The sequence below is a fragment of the Pyrgilauda ruficollis genome, unplaced genomic scaffold, assembly GCF_017590135.1.
Source record: "Pyrgilauda ruficollis isolate IOZ18807 unplaced genomic scaffold, ASM1759013v1 scaffold6, whole genome shotgun sequence".
Taxonomy (NCBI): Eukaryota; Metazoa; Chordata; class Aves; order Passeriformes; family Passeridae; genus Pyrgilauda; species Pyrgilauda ruficollis.
In genome coordinates, this window is record NW_024527710.1 from 1,552,847 (window position 1) to 1,577,214 (window position 24,368).

Below are 24,368 nucleotides of genomic sequence, written 5' to 3' on the forward strand. Positions count from 1 at the left end.
CGATGACACTATGTCAATTAAGGAATCTCTCACATTCTAGACTACAAAGGACAAAATGACAGTACAAGATATTTCTTCCGTTCTTTTTCATAAAAAGATAGTGACACTGTGTGAAATTACAGTCCTGTTATGATGACACAAGTCAAATGATGTGAAAGATTTCTGGATTGATTAAAAATCATCAGCATTATAATATGGAATATGTATGATTTGATAAGTTGCTGTTATGTTTTGTTCATTCTTCTTCGGAAGATATTTGGGGGGGCTGACAGACTGAGGGCGTTTCTTGTTATATTTGAACTGGTGTGTGTCAGTGTGAAAAATGCTCCTTATATAACAACGTACTTTAAAAAGTGACTCTTCGGTCTGTGGAAATGTTTTAATCCAATACATCTTGAGTAAATTTTAAAGCTGTTGCAGAACATGAACTAGAATAGGAGGTGGTGATATTTTTCCATGCATTTTGCTATGTCTCCCTTTTTTAAACTTAAATCCAGATGAAAAAGAAATTATGACTCTTTTCTTCTTTCCTTTAAAAGTATTCACAATGTCTCCAAATTCTGATAAAGTCAGTGTATTAATTTTTATTCCATAAGGCATAATAATGCATATTCTTCAGTTTTTTTAGAAAACTGCAATATCAAAACACCCTGATGCATAATAAATTTATTAAAATCTCTTGAATTGAATTGAAAGAAAGGATGCTATAAGCATTTCCTGATAGTAAATGCAATTTCTTCTGGTCTCTCAGTATTGATCCTATGTGTTTTAATAGATTTTTTCAAGTAAAAAACAGTCTAATGTGCATGTAAATTATATAATGCTTCCAAATGATACATGTGGAGATCCTCTTCTGCCTGTTTTCCTCTGATTATTGATATCTGTTTAAGGCTTCTTTTTGTTCCCTATGTTAGCAATGTAGAATTTATTGACATTGTGATGTAGGAAACCACAAAACATCTTATCCAGTTAGATTAATTTATTTCCATGGAAATGCACAGGAAAAAGGATTCTATGAACAAAGGCAGGAGCAGATATTTATCTCATTAAAAAATTCAGAAACATTCTAGTTTTAGACTTGCTTCCTCTGTGACGTCTGCAAGAAACTGGCCAACTGAGTCATCTTATTATTTAAACATCTACAAAAATTACTCCAAACTGTTAAGGTAGCTTGCATTATTCCATACACTGAAGTAACTGTCATTTTAATGAAGCCAGCTTCCCTTTAATTATGATCCTTTCTCATGTACAACATGTGCGTAGTTACCAGCCTACCAGGTCTGCATCTCTGCACGTCTGTTTTATATGCAGCCTACTACACACTAGTTTTGTAAAATGAAATAAAATATTTTTTTTTAAACGTGAATATTCTATGAATATTTTACTCCTGATGTCACTGATAAATATAATCATTAATACATGTTTTCAGCTTAAAAAGGATAAAGCTGCATAAGCAAAATATGTTTGTGTAACTAAACATTTAAGATACTATACCCATACTACAAACTCTCATTTATTACTGTACTAGCATGCTTTGTAGGTTTGTAACACAGTTTGTATAACACCACTCAGTGTAACTTACTAGACGTACTGAATTTATCTGTCAGCGTTTGTCAAGTATTGTAAAACATATTTCTAATTTTTTGTTATGTTAGATAATTGCACAGTAAAGATAGGATAAATGATTAAATAGAATAGAAGGAAAAAAAGGTGAAGCAACTCAGGGCCGGGCACATGAAGCCCTGCCCGGAGCCCAGCCTCTCCCCACTGCTCTGTGCCCTGGCAAGGTGGGAGGCTTGCAGGTGGTCTTGCTCTCGAGGCACTGCACAGTTGTGGTAGCAGCACATGGCAGTATTCTTTCACTGGGAGTGAGCAGGAATGGCAATGGGAACAGTGCTTATACTGATCCTCAGGAAGGTAGAAAAGGAGAGTAAGGGAGCTGTGGCTCTTCTGTGGGAATGTTGTAAGTCTACCTATAGTGAAATTAGCACAGAGTAATCATGTTTTGGCAAACCATAAAACCAGGTCCAGTCTGAACCTGTGCTTCCATTTCATCTCTAGAGGTGCCCACATTAGCACAGTTGGAGCACACTAGTGAAGCAGTGCAGAAGCCTTGCCCTGCTGTTCTCAAATGTGACTGTCTTTTAATTTATCATTAAAATTGTTTTAGGTGCTAAGACTAGAAGATATATACCGGTTCATACAGTTTATTTAAGGTCTTAATATTTAGCATGGCAATGCGTACTATATAGTTTTTGATACTCTTATTTGAAGAGAATGCAGTTCCTTTTTTCTCAGGTGCAACTACTACCAGTGCCAGCTGCAGGAACTCATGATCATGAGAGCAATATCTCAAAACTTCCCAAATAGCTCTCTACCTTCATATACTCAATCACGTTTCTCCTAGAGTAAGAGTTCAGCAGTAGCTGGCCTTACCCCCACTGAGTCTTCAGTTCCAGCTTCCTTCTTACCAAACTCTGGTATGGTGTTCTGGGCCAGATTTCCTTAGATATCCCCTTTAAACACTGAGATCTTGGTCCTATACCCGTACTGACCCTAGGCCTTTCTCTCTGAAGTCACTTGTGCTCTCTTTCTGTAGCATAGCTGTACTCAAAGTTTGGTTTGAGCTTTCAAAAGAACTAAGATGTGCCAGCTGTGTTGACACAGTTCAAGTGTGATTATATACTTTATATATGTAAGAAAATTAATTTAAAAAAAGAAATAGTTAACAGTTTTGCTTTCTAGGCATAATAATTAGGTCTGTATATAGATTTTAATTACCAAGCTGAAAAATGTAGAAAATCCTTAATGAAGTTGTTGAAATGGAAATGCACTTTGTTTCCATTGAACCAGAGTTGAAGATAATAAATGTAATGATACTGGACAACACAGGAAGGAAAACTGTAAGTCTAATATGTGTGAAACATAAAAGAGAACAAAAGTTCATTGAAAACCATTTTGTTGTCTTTGAGTTAGTGAGAAAATAACCAGCACTAATTTGTAATTATTCCTTTAGAGTAGAAGAAAGGAATGGCTAGATATAATTGCCTGAGGAACAGGCATCTAGTGCCACTTAAGATGCTGCAGGGTGACTAGGCTGGTCTCATTGCTGCTTCGGAAAGATGTGGGTCTCCTGCACTGATTTTCACCTCTGCTGTCTGCAAATTTGTGTCAGTGACATCTCCAATACAATTGGGCTTCTGTAATATGCTGCCAAATTGAGCCTGCAGTTTTTTGGTTTTTTTTTTTTTTTTTTTTTTTACAGGTTTTTTTAAGCATCCCTAATAATCTCATATTAAAACAGTATAATAATCTGGAAAAGCAAAACTGTTTGCTAATACGTACAATTCCATTTTAACTAATATACCTTTACATTGAAATAAGTGAGCATTGGGGATAATAAAATGTCTTACTAGTCACCACAGGGGAAATGGCTGAAGATTCTTCAGAGCAGTTGTATAAAGGGGTTGCCTGTTCAGCCAGGATTAGAATTTCAGTAGAGTTTAATACTGTCTAAGGAAGTCCCATAAAAGTACACCTAGGCAGCTGGTTTGGGTTTCCAGGTGATGGAAAAAGGTTTGTGGTCTGCAGTAGACCAGCAACTGTAAACAAGGAGTCCAGTTATGTTTGCAAATACATTTCTTGAATCTTGGCATTTTCTTGATAATCTCTGTATTTGTCTGTGTGATCTGGTTTAAGTTTAGAGAATTGAATGCTCAGTCTAATAATATGCCTATAGTGAATTCGAACCTCCCAAACCAAATTCTTGTTACCCATTGTTGGTTGAATTGTCAGATCTTGACACTGCTCTTTTTATTCCTAAGTGGATTCTTACTCTATATGGCAAAGTATTTGCTTTGAATAAACACTTCTGTGTGCGTTATCCTACTTGATAGAAAGTCCCAGGGTCTGCTATGACCAAGTACTTCACAGTGCTTGAGCATCTTCTCTCTATTCTGGGTCAGCTGTCCTAGGACAGGACAGGCGAAGGTGCTTGTTATAAACAACAGTTTCTTACTGCTGATTTTTACTGAAGACTGGAATATGGAAGAGGTGGAGGAGGAAGACAATATACTGTTTTTCAGCCTCTCAGATACTTCTAGTGTGTAGAAAGCTGAAAGGAGACCCCAGCATTAATTTCTCACTAAAGAAACTTTAGTGGAACCTCAGCCATGTGCTAGTTCTAAGGATATACTGTGTTGTCTTCTGATCTTAGAAGGTAACTCTAGATTTAACCCGTCTTCATGGACTTGGTGGGACTTTTAGAGGAGGTGGAAAAAGTGGTTAAGTTAAGGAAGTACTACACTCTATTATTACCTACACTTCTATACTGATGACACATAAGAAAATACAGTCTGTATAAAGTTTGCTTTAATTACAATATGATTTCAATAATGTAGGTGCAGAACTGCCATCAGTAGTTCTATTCCTTTAAATGACACTTCAGGTCACTCCTGGCATTTCCTCTGATTCTTCCTCTTAAAACAAATTGTCCAGCTGAAAAAAGCACCAGAGGCATCAGACACTGGGAACTTGTTGGAGTCCGTTCCTTAGAGTTTTAGAATGGAAAAAATCCTTGCTAGTTCTCATATAGCTGGTGACTGTTCCTTTTCTGAAGTCCACTGAATATTGAGAATCTTTGAAGCTGTGAATTGTAGGTAACATCTTTAATTAGTTCCCTCCTTTATGATTCGAGGAAACAGGAGAATAAGTGTTTGCCCTGCTTACTATATGTTGAGAAAAAAAAGATCAAAAAGAATTCAGTAGTGCGATATCTGCAGGTGGCTACATGGAAAGTCTTCTCATCGTGTGTCTGGGAAAATTGGCACTGCTGGTCTGGTGTGAAGGACAGGAATATCCACAGAGATGGTGTGCACAGATGTGTAAAATAAGATTTTCATTCCTGAGCTGTAAAGAGTTGGTAGTATAAGTGGCACTTTCTGGTCATACCTGTAACAAGGGTTGCAACTCAGCTACTGCCCAATTGACCTAGAAATGGGGAGAATATTTTCAAGAACATAATGCAGTAATTGTAGTTTTTGAAGGTAGATTTGTTAAGCTACTAAAAATCCTACAGCCACTTCAGACTGAAGATGCTTTTAACCATTTTGCAAGCTAAAAAGCAAAAGTTTACCTTTGCATAATCCACAGTTTTTGCTGACTTCCTTCTCAGTGTCTTTGATGGAATTTTGCATACCATCTTAGTACATTTAAGTGTTATTTAACATATATGCTTATATATTATTCTACTACAAAATTTTCTCTTGAAGGTTTGAATTTTTGCTTCATTGGTATGTGACTGTCTTTATTTCTTCTTCCTTTCTCTTTTTCCTTCAGAACTACTATGGAGCTGCCAAAATGATTCTTTCTGACAATCCACTTGGCCTGACGTGCGGAATGGTGTGTCCAACATCAGATCTCTGTGTTGGTGGCTGCAATTTGTATGGCACTGAGGAAGGACCAATTAATATTGGTGGATTGCAGCAGTTTGCTACTGAGGTAGGACTTGCACATGTCTTAAGTTCTTTGTATGTGCTATTGAGTATTACCTGTGGTTACCTTTGTTAATGATTTTTTTTTAAAAAAGTTGACACTAATAAAATTAAAGCATAGAAAGCTTAGAATAATTATCCTTTTTCTTACAGCACACTCAAATGCTTTATAATGCAATACATTATAGGAACATAAGGAACATTATTTGTAAACGAGATGGTTCTTTAGACACACTGGTAGTTGAGACAGTTTCTTTTATAATGAAAGATTTATTTCAGGTGAAATTGTGAATGTTGCTCTTGTAGGCTGCATAGGAGAAAAGATGAAGTGCAGCTGTATCTGTAAGTGCATGCATATTAAGGAGATGTAGAACTGTTCTGGGCATAGGGTAGATTCTATAGCAGAATTAATGTGTGTTTGTGCTGGCTTTGAGACAAAGGATAAACTTCTGATTACTTTTTCTTTTTATTGTCCTGTTTTTTCAAACCTAAGTAATTACATGGTTTGAGGTTGACCTAAAATACATGTCCATGTGTGTCTATTTATATAGGTACAGATTCACAGTGTATATATGTAAATTCACGAGTTCATAAAGGTAGGTGCATGTTTTGGCTACTGAAGCAAAGGTTGTTGCTTGCTGCTTCACGTTAGAAATTCTTTGCATGGGTCTTTGTTGAGCTTCTTGTGCATTGCTTGGGATTGTGTAGTTTTAATGCTCCAATTTCTGTCTGAAGAAAGACAGAGGCAACTACTCATTTGTTCATTTCTTTTGAGGGCATAGAGAATTTTTACCTAACTCAAGGTCTCAGATAATACCTCATCTGATCTATCTGAAGTAACATTTTGTAAAAATTATTATTTTGGCCTCTGTAAAAGTGAGGGGAGTTATGGCTGTAGTAAAACCATCATATTCATGTATCATGAGCCAATTGGCTGATCTTATTTACAAACACAATGAAGTTCCGGTCAACTTTGCAAAGCATGGGAAAAAAACAACTTTGTAGAACAGACGAAAATAGAAATGCAAATAAATCTGGAAGTAACAGATGATATCTGTAAGACCAGTATTTTCCTCTAGTGTCAAGCATAGACTTCACACCCTCTTCTCAGTGGCTGTGGGTGATGATTTGATGAGCAAATATTACTACCTGCTGCTGCTGTTCTCCTTTTATCTGTTTGTATTCTTCCTTTGTTCTCTCCAGGAGATTTGTAAATCTTCTGGAGCACCTGATAAACTTTTCTGCTAGCTGTTTCTGAATCTTCTCTCGTCTCCTGTCATTTAAATAGTTATCCACTTTATTTTTCTTGAGATTTGAACACACAAGTGTAAGAATCCAAAGTTCTCATTTACAAGATGAGACTAGAGACACTGAACTGTATTAGTTCTATGTGTATTTTGAATAGTTGGGCTTTATCAGTCAAGAAACACTTTTATTAGCTTTTCTTCTAGTGGCCTTTATTCTGTATATATAAAAAGCTAGTATTTGTTGCAAAGCAGAAGACTTCTTCTTTCCTTAAACCCACCACAAAACCAAATAGACAAACCCAAAACCAACCAACCAAAAAAGACTAAACAGTCGGCAAGTAAATAATAAATACAATGGAGAAATATTACTGTTTAGGTACCAAATGCAAGTAATATCTGTTATAATTTGATTTGTGTCTTTTTACCTCTTATTCTATGATTAATAGAGAGGAATTATGACTTGATAGATAATGCTAAATATCTGCCATTTTTCTTCAAAAATTTTTAGAAATCTATTAAAAAACCCCAGTGCTAGCATAATGATTGATACGAAAACTGCAGAGGACGAGTAATTTTCAGGGTTTCAAGTTTGTTTAAAATAATGTTAGTTCCAGGAGCTCTAACAGAATAAAATTGTTGTGTAGTTCTATATGGCAGTCCAACAAAAAGAACATTTTAAAAAAATTTATTACCTTGAGTATTTTCATACTATCTATGTTTCTATAAATCTAATATATAAAAAAATGTAAAAGAAAAAAGTTGTTAATAACCTTTAGGTTTACTGCTGTTTAACATAGAATCTGTATGTATTGTAGCACTCTTAATTAGTAATAATAGGCAGTCACTTTTGCAATTAGTACTTTTTACTTTTCAGTTAAATTTTGCTGTGAAAGTAGGTATCGTTGTAAAAATATAATGGTATGAGTGCTTCCAAGTAACAATCATTATAAAAATATAGGTTATAATATTGAAGAAAATTGTAAGGTGCTACTGTTCATACAAGAATTGGCCCGGATAGTGTGTTCGCAGCTCTACCTGTACAAGTAACTTAGCAAATTGTGTAATATAGGCATGCAACATGTGTTAGTCTTAATGAGAGCTGCATGGTGATTCTCATGCATGGTGTAATATTTGTCCCACAGGGGCTTATTTACTGAAAACTCCATTGTGCATGAAGCCAGTTTTAGGCTTTTTTTTTCCCTTGGAATTAGTCTGAGGATCATAGACTTGATGCATTATGAGAGTGAGCGATAATAAAAGGGCACAACTGCTAGCTGAGATAATAGATAAAATTGCAGTAAAGCAGGAATGTGGATTTAAAATGGAAAATATATGGGTATGACGTGTGCCTGTTTGTGCTTCTGAACAATGACTGATCATCTGTTCATACTGAAGATAAAGCTCCCTAATTGTAAAATATTTGTCTTGCATACGGTAGAACAGTAAAAAAAAAAATGGCACCTTATGCTGCCTGCATTTCCCTTCTGCCCTTTCATAGTTTTGCAACTGTTTGGCTCATTCTCAAAGTGAATCGTAGTCCAGCCTGATAAAATGTGGATTTCGACAATTAAATGTTTAAGTGGAAAAAGGGAAGTGTCCGTTTGTATTTGTGATGTAGAATGTGTGTACTGGGATGCAGTTACCATGGTAACTGTTGCATCTAGAGAGTAACATGGAGTAAATCTCACTATTATAAATGTCGAGTGTCAAGCACAGGTTACACCTGCTACTTGCACAGGTCAAAATTATATTAATGCCTTTATCTGTCTCCTTTGCACAAGTACTTCAGAATCAGGAAACAACCTTTTCTGAACACAAGTTCACTGAAAATACACTGAGATTGAAGTGACAATACATGTAAGCATAAGGTATATGGCTCTCAGTCCCAAAATGAACTAAAATCACTGGTTACTCAAATACTAGTTTGCAAGCTTGTAGTGAAAAGGAAGTGAGGTCTATTACCTTATCTGCTATCATATTAGTAAGAAACCCTCAAATTATTATGTTTTTTGGTAGACCTTTATTGAATCTAAAGGTTCTTTTCTGTTTCTGTTTAATCATTCTGAATGGTGCAGCACAAGCTGAATAGAAAATGTATTATTTTAATCTCTGCATACTAGATAGAAACACTAGATCATTTAGTACTGTGGCTCTTGTGCCAGTTACAGTTCTGGTGGTTTGTTCTTTGCAGATGCATTCTGACTGCTGCTGCAGCAGAAAGGAATTGGAAAAGAAAATTTGATACCTGTTTTTCTGAAAAAGAGGGATTGGATGAGCTTACCTGCTACTCACCTAGGGACAGCTCAGCAGAGCATCTGTGCTGGAAGGAGTGCTCTGGTGAGGGGCCTGAGTGCTGAACCTCCCTTCTCCCCAGCCCACCACAGTCAAGGAAGAAATGTCTTACCTGAGGGATTGCCATAGAGTGGCACACTGTGCCCTTGGGCTTAGGTTCCTCTTTGAGCTGCAAATTGTCAGCTGTGATCAGTCTGCAGTGCAGCTGTGAGGAGAAGGTGGTTCTCATGGGGCTGCCTCTCTTGCAGTAGGATGGCCTCGGGATGCCAGGCTGGGCATCATCACAGGCACGGATACATGAGCTGTATCTGCAAGAGGAGGGCTGTTCTGGGGAGCTAAGACAGCAGGACAAATAGAAAAAGCCCTTTATTTGTCAGTATTAATTTTAATACATCTTTAGGTAATTATATCTTTTAAGTCATGTTGAAATCCATGATAATAATAAATAAATCTTCAGGTTGTCTGAAGGGAGTGGTGTCGCTTTCTACAATAGTTAAGGGGATGAATCTGAGGACTTCTGATTTCTCTGGCCAATGCTAAAAGATTTCCTGATATTTTGGCAAGTTATATAAACCCCCTTATTGTTAATATCTGTTTTACAGATGTTAAGTATATATATTTTTTTGTTTTTGTTTTTAACGCATTTGCATGAATGTTGCTAAGTCCATTTAGTGGTGGAATTCATGAAATGTTGAGATTTGGACTCTGCAATGTCCTAGATCCGTGGGATATCTTAGGACTAGAATAATGGAGGTTTAAAAAGTCTTTAATAAGATGTTTTGGGGTCTAGTTTTGTAAGCACCCACCTATTTCTATAAAAATTTGAAATATTGTAACTTTAGCTCTTGAATTGTGGAGGGAAGATCCCGAACGTTTCATAACTACCATGTGTCTGTGAAAAAAACACTTCATGTAACATCCTATGCTATCCAGTGCAATTAAATGGAATTAATTGGGTGATTATGTAATTTGACAACTTCAAGAAGCTTACTGTGCTTGCAATTTGCTTTATTTTGCATTAAAATATATGCAGAATATGATTTTCTTCTTTAAATATTCAACTGCCCCATATTAATGTAAACCAGCCTACAGATAAATATCCATGGAAACCAGTAGGAAAGTGTGAAACTAGTAAAACCAGTTCCTAAATGTTCCTGATTTCATTGCCTGTGTTCTACTGTCTTTGCACTAGTAAAATGTGACAACAATTCAGTGTATACTGATATGTTTCACACTAAAATTAATTCCAGGTAGATTCTAATGTCTGTGTCAGTAATGGTATCTCACTGCCTTAGTGAAGGATGTTTAACTGTAAACCATACTGATAAACTTATTTCTAGAGCCTTTTAAGCATGGAACCAAGCATTATAGCTGAACAATATAAAAAATTTAGTTATCAAGCCAAAACTTGTATTACTAAAAGGTTAAATTGTCCTGTTTGTCCTTCTGAAATGTGTCCTTCTCTGTATATCTTGGCTATACAGAGTAAGTGTCTCATTTTGTAGGATTAGACAAAGGTATTTCACTTTCTAACAATGAGATTGATCTTGCAATCTATTTACTGTATTAGTCCAAAAATAGTTTTAAGCAATCATGGAGTAGAAGAATGGCTTGTGTTGGAAGGGAGCTTAAAGATTATCTAGTTCCAACTCCCCTGCCTTGGGAAAGGACACCTTCCACTAGACCAGGTTGCTCAAAGACTCCTCCAGCCTGGCCTTCAACACTGCCAGGGATCATGGAATCATTAAGGTTGGAAGAGATCTCCAAGATCATCAAGTCCAACCTTTGACCAAACAACACCTTGTCAACTAAACCATGCCACACTGATTGAAATGAGGTATTTTATTTACTTTAAATTGTATAAAATTGTATAAAATTCAGGTAAAAATTCTGAATATCAGTTCTAGCCTGTTTTAACGGTTTAAAATGTTTTGGACTCATTTAAGTCATGCTTGCTTTGCCTTAAAATTATTTTCATTATTTTCATCTGATTAGCAAAATACATTTCTCTGAGTCACCTGCTATTCTTTGCCAAATGTCACATCTTTTCATCAAAACATTCTAATACAAGAGTGGTGCAGTGAAGAAAAGAACCAGAATTTTATTTCATGAACTAACTATAAGCTTTTCCCTATCTGCATTGTCAAAAGCAGCTACAATGATTTGGCTAAGACTTTCCAGGAAATTTAAACTGGAATCAGTTGCTCAACAATTGAAACCACTGTGGTTGGCTCAAGTGGGACATGTTGTGGAACCTGAATACAAACTCATGTCTTGCATTATTTTTATATATTTTGGAATTATGCTCTTTGTTGAATGTTCTGGAACATGACCCTTTTGCAGTGAAAGGGTGCTTTATTTGTAATAGAGAATACAACAGACTTGGATTTCACACTATGGAGAACCATGCTCTAGAGAGCATTGAGCAAGTGCACTCACACCTTTACACAACGAAGTGATGCAAATAGGAGAACTATAATATGTTACAAATGTGAATCAAGAGAGAATTTTTTTCAGTTGTTGGAACTTAGCAGAATAGATTGTCTGTTTTGGTTTGGTCAAATTGGATCTCACTTGTGAACTAAGTCTCCATGTTTTATAAGCTGGGATATCTTCTTGGAGGACTCTAATGGACATGAGGCATAAGAAGCAGACAGAATCAATGTGGGTTTCATTTGAATAGGCCCTAGACAGTGAAGTTATGATAATTATGTCATATTTGATAAAAAGTTTAAGAATAAATGCCTAATGTTATTAATGTCTGTTATTAATCTGTGTATGAGAGAGAACCAGAAGGAAAGGCAGGCATGAGGATGATGACTGAGGCTTTTCACTGAGAGACTCTTCTTCAAAATTCATCATTTGGTCTCATTTTCCTGTATGGGTCTTGGTTAAAAAGCTCTGCAAAACAAAGGAAAAACTCCATCCAAACACCAAGCAAGAAAGCAACCATGTTTTTGAAGGAAAAGTGGAAAGAAGGGTAATAGTATTAAATTTTACCTGCATCAGGAACATAGTCTGAAGAGATTAGAGGCAGAAAGGACAGTTGAATGTAATGTGCCTCTGAACACTTGCTTGCCAGTTACTCATTCTGGCCACCAAAGGATTTATACAGAGTAATTCAGTGATATTTAATTAAGTGACTTACAGTATAGGGAAACTTCACCATGAGGTGAGTAAAAATCATTTGAAATATATTAAAGCAGTTTGCTATTTTCACACAGTTACCCTGCCAGCCTTAATATGCAAAACTGCCACTGAATTCCAGATGGCAAGATACTGCCACACAAGCTGGCTGTGCTGCATAAAGACAGTTTTACCCTGTTTGCAAATAGGCAGAATTAAAGTTGACCATTCAGCCTGAACTCCTAGGATTTTCTGCATGAGTGCTTGGTTTCTGAAGCTTAACACTGCACTACAGTGGTGTGGAACTTCAGTGTAACATTTATTAGATAGGTATGACTATTCAATAATACATATAAAAATAGTTATGTTAACAATAAAGTAAATTTAGTAGTACATTTATTAGGCATATGCATATTCAGAGTGTTCAATATGCACATTAAATATGCAAGCTATATAATTTTTGTAACTGTATAGCCTTCTTAAACAACTATATGAGACTAATGAAAATTTGCTATAATTCAAGCAATTTCTTATGAATATAACAAAGCAGACATTTTAGAAATATCATTGCATTCAGGTTATCATAATCTAGTTTCACAGTACAGTATGAGCTTTTCAGCCTGTGAAATCCATTAATAACCACATTAAACTTTCCCATATTGTATGAATTGTCAGGTTTAAATGATTCTTTCTTTAAAACAATTATCTGTCTCTTGCTTCATGCAGTTTGTTAAACCGCTGTGTCAATTTACAAAGACTGGGGGAGTTTGACACAGAAATTTTAGAGAGGGAAGGAACTAATCATTGGTTTACCTAGCATGAGTGCTCAAGTGCATATGAAGAAAATGAACATTGATTCAAAACATAAATGAAAAATTCTAATCATGAGTGGAATTGCCAAAGTTTAACTTGAAAACTGTTTGCTTCTTGAGTTCTAAGGAAAGTAAAACCTGTTGGTAAGCTTCTAAATAGTTTAAATATGATATTTATTATGATGAATATCAGTGTATGTATTTTAGAGGACTAGTTAGTACTTGGGGAACACGGCTCTGCATTGAAATAGGTGGGCAGCAGTGTGGTCTCCTGGTAGTTTTTGAGATGCTACGTTGATGGTGTTTGTGATATGACTGAGAATCCCCATGCAATGCACTCTTGAATTATTTTGTCTGCTACAAATATATACTGCTTGGGTTAAACATTTTTCCCCCTAGTGCCTAAAGTAAAAAGAAGATGTACCTTTGCTCTTCCATGCTTCTAATGTTTAGTAGCCTCTAAGGCTGTATGTCTATTCCTTTTGTAGATCATACAAAACAGAGACTCAGTTCCTTTCCCTACAATTTCTGTATATGTGCAGAGGAGAGTGTAATCTTGCTTGGGCAATACAGAATATTTCTGCCTTCACCTCTTACATGTATATCTGAGTATAGAACTGATTTAATGCAAATCTGAAGAATTGTGTGACATTAGGTTAGCAGCCCATTGCATTGGCTTCTGTAGAAATACAGAACAGTGGGCAGAGATTGTTCCTAGGTATTTTTAATAGTCAGGACAGATTGGAGCAGATCATCACCATTATGCAGGTGAGTGAATAATTGGGGCAGGGGGAGATAACAGTGTGACTTTCAGGTGTGTCTACAGTTTCTGGAAACACAATTAAAAAGTGGACAGCAAATTAAATAAGATAGGTAAGAAACTGAAATAAAGTCCTATAAAAATTTATCTAGGAGGAGGCATCTAAAGCATGGGTTACCAATGAAAATATAGCACTGAAGACTAAGTGTGGTTCCTAAAAAACATTTCAAACCCACCTAAAGTTTGTCACCTACCACGTCTAAAATTCAAGCTGTAAGTGATTTTTCCATGATCATGCAGGTTTTCTCTTGAAGAAGCAAAGCCTCTTTACTGGCACTATAATCCTTTGCATTGCTTGCAGAGGTATTTTTCTGCTAGTAAGAATAATTTGTTTGCAGGGAAATTTTTGGCATTGCAGAGATTCTCTGCCATCTGGCTGACTTTGCATTCCTATTCTGTTACTGCTAGTCTGGATCAGTCTTCTCTGTGAAATTTACAGTAGTGAAAAATCTGACTTCAGAGATTCTTAAAACAAAAAGACCCATAGAAAGACTAAACCCTCCTAATAGAGCATCCCTCACAAAGGCACAGGTCATGTCATTTGGAAATCTCTATAATGTTGTGAGTTTGCTGTAATATATCAGCTATGTGACAGCACTAGCGGAAGTTTCCATTGTGTCAGTCATAATAAAATTTAAGGAGGGAATGTAAAGCATTTAACCTGTTGATTGTGTTGCTTTCCAGGTTTTCAAAGCCATGAATATTCCTCAGATCAGAAATCCTTCCTTACCTCCTCTAGAAGATATGCCTGAAGCATATCAGGTGAAGATAGCTCTTCTTGGTGCAGGACCTGCAAGTTTAAGTTGTGCTTCCTTTTTAGCTCGACTGGGCTATTCAAACATCACCATATTTGAAAAGCAGGAGTACCTCGGGGGCTTAAGGTAATAAAACAGTGACACCAAAGCACTGCTTCCAATGATTGTAGAAAGCATAGTGAAAACTGTTGTTTATATATGATTGCTTGACTTTTAGCAAAGGAAGAGAACAGAATATTTCAGATCTGTAAAAGTCACTTTTTATTGAATTATTTAAATAATTGATCATTCATGTTAAAAGAGGTACAGTTGCAGGCAAGCTTTAACTGAAAATATGGTGGCTATTTCCTGTATTCTCTTCATATGACCTGTTAAATTCCAGAGTGCTATTGTTATTATCAAATTAACATAATAGAAAATTGTGTCTAGGAACCATTTTCTCTTATCCAGAACTTCTAAAACAAGGTTAAGTACCTGTAGTCCTAGTGAAAGAATGTTTAAAATGCTTTAGACAGATAGTAATTTCTGTCTGGGAAGTTTTAGGTTTAGCATGCTTTCCTGGACTACCTTGTGCAAATAAAGGTGACAGTGGCAATCAGCCATCAGTGAATGCAGCTTTTGCAGCCCACACCGTATGGGTGAAATAAGCCCCCTGCGATTCAACCTTCAGAAAGTTACAAATACATAAAAGAAGGTACATTTGCAGTTTTCCTGTATAGTAAACCCTTGGCTAGTATTTCCATGTTGTCAGTCCTCTACACTAGAAAATTAATTTTTGCCACTGCAGTAATGGCTTTGATCAAATCTAGTAGGTTTGTTGGAATCCCTGTGTATGAGATAATTCAGACTGACTGGTGGATACCAAGCCATTCAAAATCAAAATGAAATTGTAATTGTAAAATTAAAAAGTAATGTGTGCAAGAGTACAAAATGCGTTCACACAATGTGTTTAAAAAATAAAAAATATAGTGAAACAGAGAGAAAGAAGGGTGACGCACTTACATTTCTTAATGCCCCACCACTGAGATCAATAGAGTTGACATGGTTAATGAAATTGATCCATAATGTCATAATGTCAAATACTTATTCAGTGCTCTGCAAGAAAGAGAATCAGTTCTGGAGAAGTTGAACTGATTACTTGCATTTTTCCCAGTGAGGTTCAGAATTATTCTACCAAATTACCAAGGTGTTAATCCATAGGCATTTAACTGTAAAGCTGTTTTACTTGAACTAGTTACCAGGATTGCAAATTTAGTATGTGAAACACCTATTTACCTGTTCAGTAGCACATGTTATCATGTTAGCACATGTTATGTTATAAATACCAGATTAAAATCAGTTTTGTTACTGTACAGTAGTCAGAATTAATAAGAGGTTTTTAACAAAAAGGCTCTTTTTGGTGACAGGTTGGACTCAGGTTGGACATGGCAATACAATGCAGGAATTCCTGCAGCTGCTTCAGTGCTGTAGTACAATGCTACAGTTGCTCGCTACATGCTTGTGTATTTGAAGCAGTGTGATCTTAAGTTCGTCATGGTTTAACTTGAATTTAAAATAATGTTTTGCCTGTTGTTTTTCGTAATGCAAGAAGCCTTACACAGAGTTTTGCCTGTTCTGTTGGTACCCTTAATGGATGAGGAGTGTATTTTAAAATGTATATTTTCTTTTGAGTCTTAACATGTATCAATCAAGGTCAAATTTTACTTCCATTCACTGTAGAAATGCTCATGTGTGGTTTAAGGGCATCAATTCCTTTTGTCCTTATTTTAATCTTGAAACAGAAGGGGGGCTGGCCTGTGGCAGCAGTCATCCATTATTACATTTCCAAGTCTTTGCAGCACATCTTTTAACAAATTTAGGTTATCGATGGGTGTGTTTTCAAGGCTTCATAAACTATTGCAAATTGCTAAGAAGACCAAATCAATTTTTTATTTGGAATCAGCTGTTTATAATGGCAGTGGTTTTGCCTCCTTAAAGTTTTTTCCAATTGTTTTTAATTAGGATCTTTCTTGCATCGTAGCTAATTTTCATAATATTGTGACACTAAACAGGTGTCTAGAGATTGCAATTCCTGTGGTGGGATATTTAAATATAACGTAAATCCATCCTTCTGTGAACATGTCTGGTTTTTTCATATTTATGGGCAGGTTTTCCTACATTTCACCAGTTGTGTAAAATTTATGCTTTATAGTAGAGTAGGCATGAGCATACCATGCTCTTGCTTAGAGACCATGAACAAGCTTTACTACTTTTGCTCCTATCTGTGCCACTGCTTTACAATGTACCACAATATTTCTCTCACTAGGCCAAAGAGTTGTCCCTTGAGCAGCAGTAATTTGAGGTTGCTGACAAACACCAAGCACCTGTCCAAGCACCTCTGACTTGAGTCAAATTTGAGGTTGAGGTGAATTTGTGGGAGACTTTGCATCCACTGCATCCCTCCTCCATCTCTGCCCCATTTCCTTTCCCCCTCTGTCTCTCCGTTGCAGAGGCAGAGAACATCTGCTGCTGCTGCAAGAAATTGCATCAAAATTATTGATGTATAGTTGGCTTTCATAAAAAGCCTATTTTCACAGTTAATGTGCATGCGTGTGGGTACACCTCACAGCATAAAACTAAGTGTTTAATAAGAGCAAAAAAAAAAAGTGTTTACAAATTCTGACAGTGATGTAACACAACCAGTAGTGTTTTGGGAGCACGTTGTGGAGACGTCTGGCCTCCAAAAAATTCATAGGTGGCCTGGAAAATAGAACTTTCCTCTTTTTTGATTAGATTTCTTTATTGAATCTCTCTTGCAGAATCATATTGATACATTAGTTTCTGCCTCAGACACCTTTATTTAGCATGACCCCTGAAAGTTGTATTGACACATTCATTATATCTGATATTTACAACACTTCTCATTGCACACTGGTCAAGAAAGGTGTAAAAAGGGCAGTATTAGAAATGAGAAAGAACACCAGTTTCTTACCAGTATAATTAAAGTTGATGCAACTTAAAAGGAATGAAACTGTTCTGGCCTGTCAAAGTTGGATGCTAAAGATGGTGTGGTCAATATCAATATGTAAAATAAGCTGCAGCAAATCTCTTGTGCCTCTGCTTTGTTATGGATATTACAGGTTCATTAATTTGAAAACAGATTAGACTGTTTGAAGCTTAGAAGTATCTGGGGAGAAGCCTTTATTTTTCTGCATATTTAGGTTTTTATCTTCATTGAACAAAAGTATCTAAAATATAACTTCGCTGTTTTTATCTGTGACATGTTTTACAGTAGGAGTTTAGAACTGGCATATATAGATGTCATTTCACTGGAGATAAATATATGTATATATTAGATCTGTATCAGTAGATATAAACCGAGATTCTATATTGGCACTGCAGTTTTCACCTTCTGTGATTCTGGGAACTTGAAGATGTCATTCCTAATCTTCCCTGGGAGGAAAAAAAGCCAGTTAATAAACATTAAGTCAAAAAACAGACATGAAATCAACAGCTGATAAAATGTTTGTCCATCCTGAAAAATAATTAAAAATTTATGAAGTACAAATGGAGGTACAGTTTTAAATACCCTAGCTCAAAATAGCATATGTTCTACTTTTAAAAAATTGTATGGGAAATTTGATACTCTTGTATTGGATAGCTTAATGAAAGATTGCTATGTCACTTTGCTTTCAGTAGCCACGAGGTCTTTTTTTAAATGGGTATCCTAAGCTTGGTGTTGCGTATTCTGGTGAACAAAAGGAATGGAGCTGAAGTCCTTTAGAGTTCAAACATAACCTATGTTAATTAGACACCTACAAGAGTGGGCAGTGTTGGCCTCAAGGTACTGTCTTTCTGGCCTATATTTTTAGCATTGGATGAATAATGCTTTTTTGTCACTCTAATGATTAAAAAAAGTCAAGTCACATTTCAGCACATTTCCATTCACATGTGTCAAAATTAACTAAGGTATGTTATAAGTTTTTTTGCAAATAATAATAATAAATTTTAAAATAATATTTTCCTAATAGTTACAAACAATTTTTTATTTATTTTAGTATGTCTGAAATCCCCCAGTTCCGTTTGCCATATGATGTAGTGAATTTTGAAGCTGAGCTTATGAAGGATCTTGGAGTGAAGGTAATGAAAAATATATCCTGCCTATGTATAGCTCAAAGAAAAAAAAAAAAAAGAACAAGAACTCTGCCAAAGATTAACAGGAAAATGTCATGCACATTAGTAAAGAACGATTAAAAGCTATGCTAGACAGAGGCAGGAAGATGCTTCCTCTTGCTCAGGGCATTTGTCTGTCTCCTGTCTGAATGCCACTAGTTTGGAAAAGGGCAATCAATAGTTCTCATCTGGAATGCCTGCATGTGATTAATTGTCTGTAAGAAACAAATTCCTAAATTGCTTTAGGGGTTCAATGTAGCTATTGGAATGATTTGATTTTTTTTAATCAAGTTTTTTTTCATGCAAGTTTGGCACTACTTAAACCATTCATATTTGATTCTTCTTTTGTTCCTTCTCCCCGATTTTTTTTCTTAATGGTTTATCATACAGTCTTGCATCCAAGTTAATTTTATAATAAAATGCATCAAATTAAAGTGTTAACATGATCATCTGTTATAAACAATATCAGTCTATTCAACTTCTTGGAAAGCAATAGTTATGCATTATTCTGTTAAATAAATGTGTGTTGTTTATAGATAATGGGAACAGCGATTTATTGTAATTTAGGACTTGAGCTGAAGATTTAGATAGTATTTAAAATTGTTGCACATTTTAATAGTAGTTACAAACTTAGAATGTACCACTGGATGAAATTTTTAAGTACCAGGAGGGATACTTTATGTTTAACACATTACTAAAGCCTTCCATGAAGCAAGAAATTCTTGGATTGAATTCTTTCGTGTTGATTCTTTTTGTAAAAGCAGTAGACTGTTGTCACAAGACCTGAGTGAGAACATTATCCTGCCTGAGTTTTGCAAAAATGCTAGTAAGATGCAAGATAAGGTTTAAAGTGCTACGGGTTTGTTTTTCTATTTTAAAGTTCCCTTTGCAACCCTTGAAAAGACTGACAGAATGGAGTTTTAGTTAGGGATGGTGTTAAACAGAGCACTGAGACACCTTTAGGCAAAATTTCTGGCCACAGACTCCTGGAAATCCTCTGCCAGCCTCAGTTCCCAGGGCCCCGTGTTACGACAAGGTCTCCAGAGTGGACTGGTAGAGCCACCATGTCGTCCTGACCTGCAAGTCCACCGTGGTTCTAGAGTGCAGCAGAGAATCTCAATGTAAATTTGCTTCAAAGCTCTGCCATTGGTTTGCAATTGACCCTTTGGCAAGCTGGTTAAATTATTACCTTAGCTTTATACCTCTATAAGCTGGAAATGTTTTCTGATGTTTACTTAAAGCATTTCAAATCTGTGGTGGAAGGTGCTGTGTTGTGTAAATGCTCAGTACTGCTGTTTATTCAAGTAATTCCACTGAAATTAGTAAGAATTAGTCAGTTGGATAAAGATTACAGAGCTGGGCCCTCGAAGTATTATGAATCCTCACATGAAATAGTATTGCTATTTAAATTCCATCATTAGGTTTTCATAACATAAGTACAGAACGGGATAAAAAAATGTAATGACTATTTATAGAATGTCTTTTGTTGCAAGTGAGATGGAGTCTGTATTGTTTAAAGGATTGCAATAGTACATGACTTTTCACCTCTGATAAAATTTATACTAAATCTCCAAAGACAAAGAAAGTCAGTGTTTTAAGTAATGTAAAATGTATTTTACCTCTGCCTTTTTTCCCCAGCAACCTGAAAAGTACACTAAATGAAATATAGGTAGATTGAATAACAAACAAGATACACAGTGACTTGAAGGCTAAACTGTTAAGATCACAAAGTAGAGAGCTTACACAACAGCACTGCATTTTGTCAAGGAAAGTCACATGTGATATAAAAAACCTGAGGGAAAACATTCAGGTTCAGAGAGTCTAAGATGTGGAGATAAAAACATACATACCTATGTCAAGAAGTATGAAATATCAGAAGAGGAATCACACACACTTTTTGTGCTCAAAGGCCTTGGGGTTAGGAGTGATGAACAAAAGGTGTGTGTATCTCCAGTTGCATGACCTCTGCACAGGACAGCCATCGTTGGTTTCCTGAGCATGAAGAGAGCACCATTCCCTGTCTCTTACACTCTTACACTTACAGCTCCTCTAGGTGCTCAGCCTGGGCAGTGGCAGCTCAGAGCAGGATTGGTGGTGGAGAATGGCTGCAGAAAAAAAATTGCAGCTTTTGCTTCTGGAAGCAAAAAGCAAGTGATCAGAAACATAGATTATAGGTGTGCTTTGATTGCTGTGAGTTATTTCTTTCAATAAATGAGCACCAATTACTGCACTATGGACACTGTTTCTTGTCTAAATTTGAACTAACAATTGCAAGTCTAAATCAAAACTTATTCATAATTTTGAAAGCCTGTGTTAGATTACCATGCAGAATGTGCTGCTTCATTATAATTGCATTTTTTACCAAGCAGTTTTTAATTCTTTCAGATAATTTTTAGGAAAGGCCTTGCAGTGGATGGAATGACACTCCATACCCTGAAAGAAGATGGCTATAAGGCAGTCTTTATTGGAATAGGTAAGAGCTCATGGTCCCATGTTTTGTCATACTGAAATTGAAGGACTGCCTAGGAATAAACTGGAATTTGTATCTTTGTTAATAACATAATGGGAGAAAGCTTTAATTTGGTGAATTATGGAAGTATGGAATATAAGAAAAATTTTAAAATCAGGGAGCTAAAATTAGTGGCCTTAAGAGGATTACTAAAATTTTCAGATTTGTATTACAGATCTTTAAGTAATAGGTGAATGTAGCCAAACGGGTTGATTTATTGTTTATTTTGATAGTTAAAAATGGATGAACTAAAAATTTGCTTGTAATTAATTATATTGGCTTAGAGCGATACACAAGTTTAGTTTTCAATTTTTGTGAACAGCTTACTACACCCACACAATTACTGAGTCTATATGTAAGCCAGTGATATCATGCTTGGCTGCTTTTTTTCTTTCATCCATATAAAATGTGTAACATCCTTCAGATAGGCTGGAGTGAAATGTACTTATGGAGTGGGTTAATAAAATAAGCTGATTTTGACTTGTACAAAACTGGCATCATAAGTCTGTCTTCTCCAATATTAGAGAAGTCCTGCACCTCTCTGCTGTTCGAATCATTGCTTCTTTTTAATGTTAGATTAGAATTATTATCCATTTACAATTATTTTGAAGTACAGCTGGACCCATTGCTGCCGTATGATAGGCATGTTGAGCAGGCATTGTCTACAGTTGGTATGAGGCTTAATGCTCTTTATTGATCTAGACGTTGCCTAAGTGAACATAATAGGAAACAAGTTGTCCAACTGTTCCTCCTTCCTATTATTGATTACAGAGATGTAATTCTTAGTGCAACGACAACTGTTGTTTACCATCTGGTTATGCAGTATAATAAGCTTTGCAGGTCTATTCTGTCGTGTAATGATAGCACAGAGTGTTGTGATTTATGTAATCCTAAATCCTCACATTGTTAGACAACTTCCATGTATAGGAATTCTGGTGTATCATATTTTGACGTAATTGTATACGAGGCAAATGGTGCGACTTATATATTTTATTGCTTTCATCTGTGTCTTTCAAACCACATTGTGAAATCTCACCAGTGAGGAATTAATTCATAAGCATTTGTTTTCTGTAAGTCTAGCACTTAGGAAAAAATTCTCAGTAATTTTTTTATTTTTTTAACATCAGCATCGTTCCTCTGCATTTCTGACTCAGAAGCTTAGAATCACAGTTCAGTTTAATGTCAGCAAGAATGACCACTGAGCACTTCACATAGAACTGGAGTGTTCAGTTTATGTATCTGGGTTTATTTTCTGGTCTTTATAAAGCTATGCTAGTATAAAATATTTTTTGTTAGAAATATATTTATATATATATATGCCTACAGACAACATTTTGCCATACAGTTACTAGGTAAAGGGACGCAGCCAGAATTTTAATAAACAGGAGAAGGTATCTGAAGCATAATTCTCCTGTAATGCATGTGTTCATTGATTGTACTAGAAAACAGAGGGTATAAATGCTAATGAAGGATTATGTGTACCTACAAAGTTTTATTATTGGACACTACCTTGCATTTATGATGCCCTTTCTGTACCCCTTTCTGTCTGCTTGTCATCTCACTTTTTCAGTACTGTGTAAGCCACCGGACAGTAAAGTGCATACTGGTAGTGAGGGGGAGGACATGCTGGGGGGTTGTATATTTGTGAAGTTAACGATATTAAAGCAATAGAGCATTTATAAGCTCTCAGCAACAGCCATTTCTCCATAATGAGTCTGAACTGCATTTCTTTTTGTGTTCTTTGCCCACTGAACAAACATACTCAATGAAATACCACATTTGAACATTGCCCTGAATCATAGGGGTAAAATAATTATGGAACTACTTACATAAAATGGAGGGTTTATTTTTTGTTGTAATTTGCTTCCAAATGAATTTGTACCTTGATGGAAAAGAAATATGGTAGTTTAAAATTTTCCCTGTTAGTGGAAAAAAGAAGTGAATGAGTGTGTAAAAGAAAATGAAATCTCTGATAGGATGAGAGTACAGTGTGAGAGGATGTTTTTGCAGCAATATGATTTTTGAGGAGCACACTTTTAGTCTTGCAAATGAGACGAAATTCAAGATATGCTTAGTTGGGATTGTACAAAAGTCCATGTGTGATTCATGAAACAGAAGATGACTTGTAAATAACCAGCTACCTGAGGGCAGGTAGAGTTGCAAAGAGAACTTTGAAAACTATTTTTCACACAGCTCTGCATCAGGGAAAATCTGTTGCCTGTGGGAATATTGTGTGTGGTAGGGAAAGTGCCCTCCACTGCAGGTTCTGTCGATGGTAAAACATAGTGACTGAGGTTTGAGCATTCTAGCAAGTGACCATATTAAAGAAAAATGAACAGCACAGGCTTTTGGTGAAAGCTGTTTGGACAGGGGTTAAAAGTGTGCTCTAATCAGCTGTTTGCTGTGTTTCTGATGTGAGAGGTAAAGAATTCCTGAGTTCAAAAAAGGCTACAGGTTAACAGACTTATTTGAAATGAATAATAACAAAAGAGTGTGCTTTGCTTCAACTCTTTTCTTACTGAAGCATTGAGGCTATGATGGTTCATGTTAAGGGGAAAGATGCTCTCTAGCCAGTAGGTCTGGTATATGTAGTCACTGGCTCAAAGTTGAGAAAATACCTTGTACTAGACTTGAAAACAAGCAGGTGGCCAGTATGTGTCACCAACATTTGACAACCTCTTGGGTTTTAGTGTGAGTCACACCTTACCTCCGTCTTACCTTTCCCAATTAGGCTGTGAAGACTGATGTGAAATTTGGGGTTATGAAGGCCTATGTTGAACTAGGAAAGACTAAATCCTAGGAAAAGCTTTCACAGTTACCTAGCTAAGCAGTTAGGATCCAGCTGGGTAATGGCAATGTAAGAGATACACCATGCTTCTGGTTTTCTCCAGCAGTCACAACTTCAGTTTGCAGCTAACGTAAGTGTTAGGGGATAGTCCATGAATCTCAGTTTCTTACATCAAAATTGATAATGGCATGTGTGATAATTTTTAAAGGAACAAAAGGCAGCAGCTAAACAATGGGAGGAACAATATTCTTGGAGTCTCTACTGTATTTTTTTAGGGTTTTTTCATTGTCATATAGGTAGGTACAATTTCTAAACTTAGTCTTATTTCATTGGGCAATTAAAATGCTAATTAAGAATTAGAGATGAAGAATTAGG

The 24,368-nt window shown here is 36.0% G+C and overlaps 1 protein-coding gene across 4 annotated transcripts in view; it reads left to right on the plus strand.

The window, feature by feature from the left end:
- The window catches only part of DPYD (dihydropyrimidine dehydrogenase), a 335,322-nt gene that overhangs the window by 96,974 nt on the left and 213,980 nt on the right, over positions 1–24,368 (plus strand). For 2 of the 4 annotated variants that reach the window (XR_005956460.1, XM_041483444.1), the window contains exons 5-8: positions 5,338–5,499; positions 14,474–14,670; positions 18,582–18,663; positions 21,082–21,169. Coding sequence is in view for 3 of the 4 variants with exons in the window: in XM_041483444.1 (XP_041339378.1) it covers positions 5,338–5,499; positions 14,474–14,670; positions 18,582–18,663; positions 21,082–21,169 (529 nt within the window). In the remaining variant the exon portion in view is untranslated. Of the gene's footprint in view, positions 1–5,337; positions 5,500–6,043; positions 6,089–14,473; positions 14,671–18,581; positions 18,664–21,081; positions 21,170–24,368 lie in introns of those variants that run through there. The other 2 variants (XM_041483445.1, XM_041483446.1) reach the window with 2 other exon arrangements.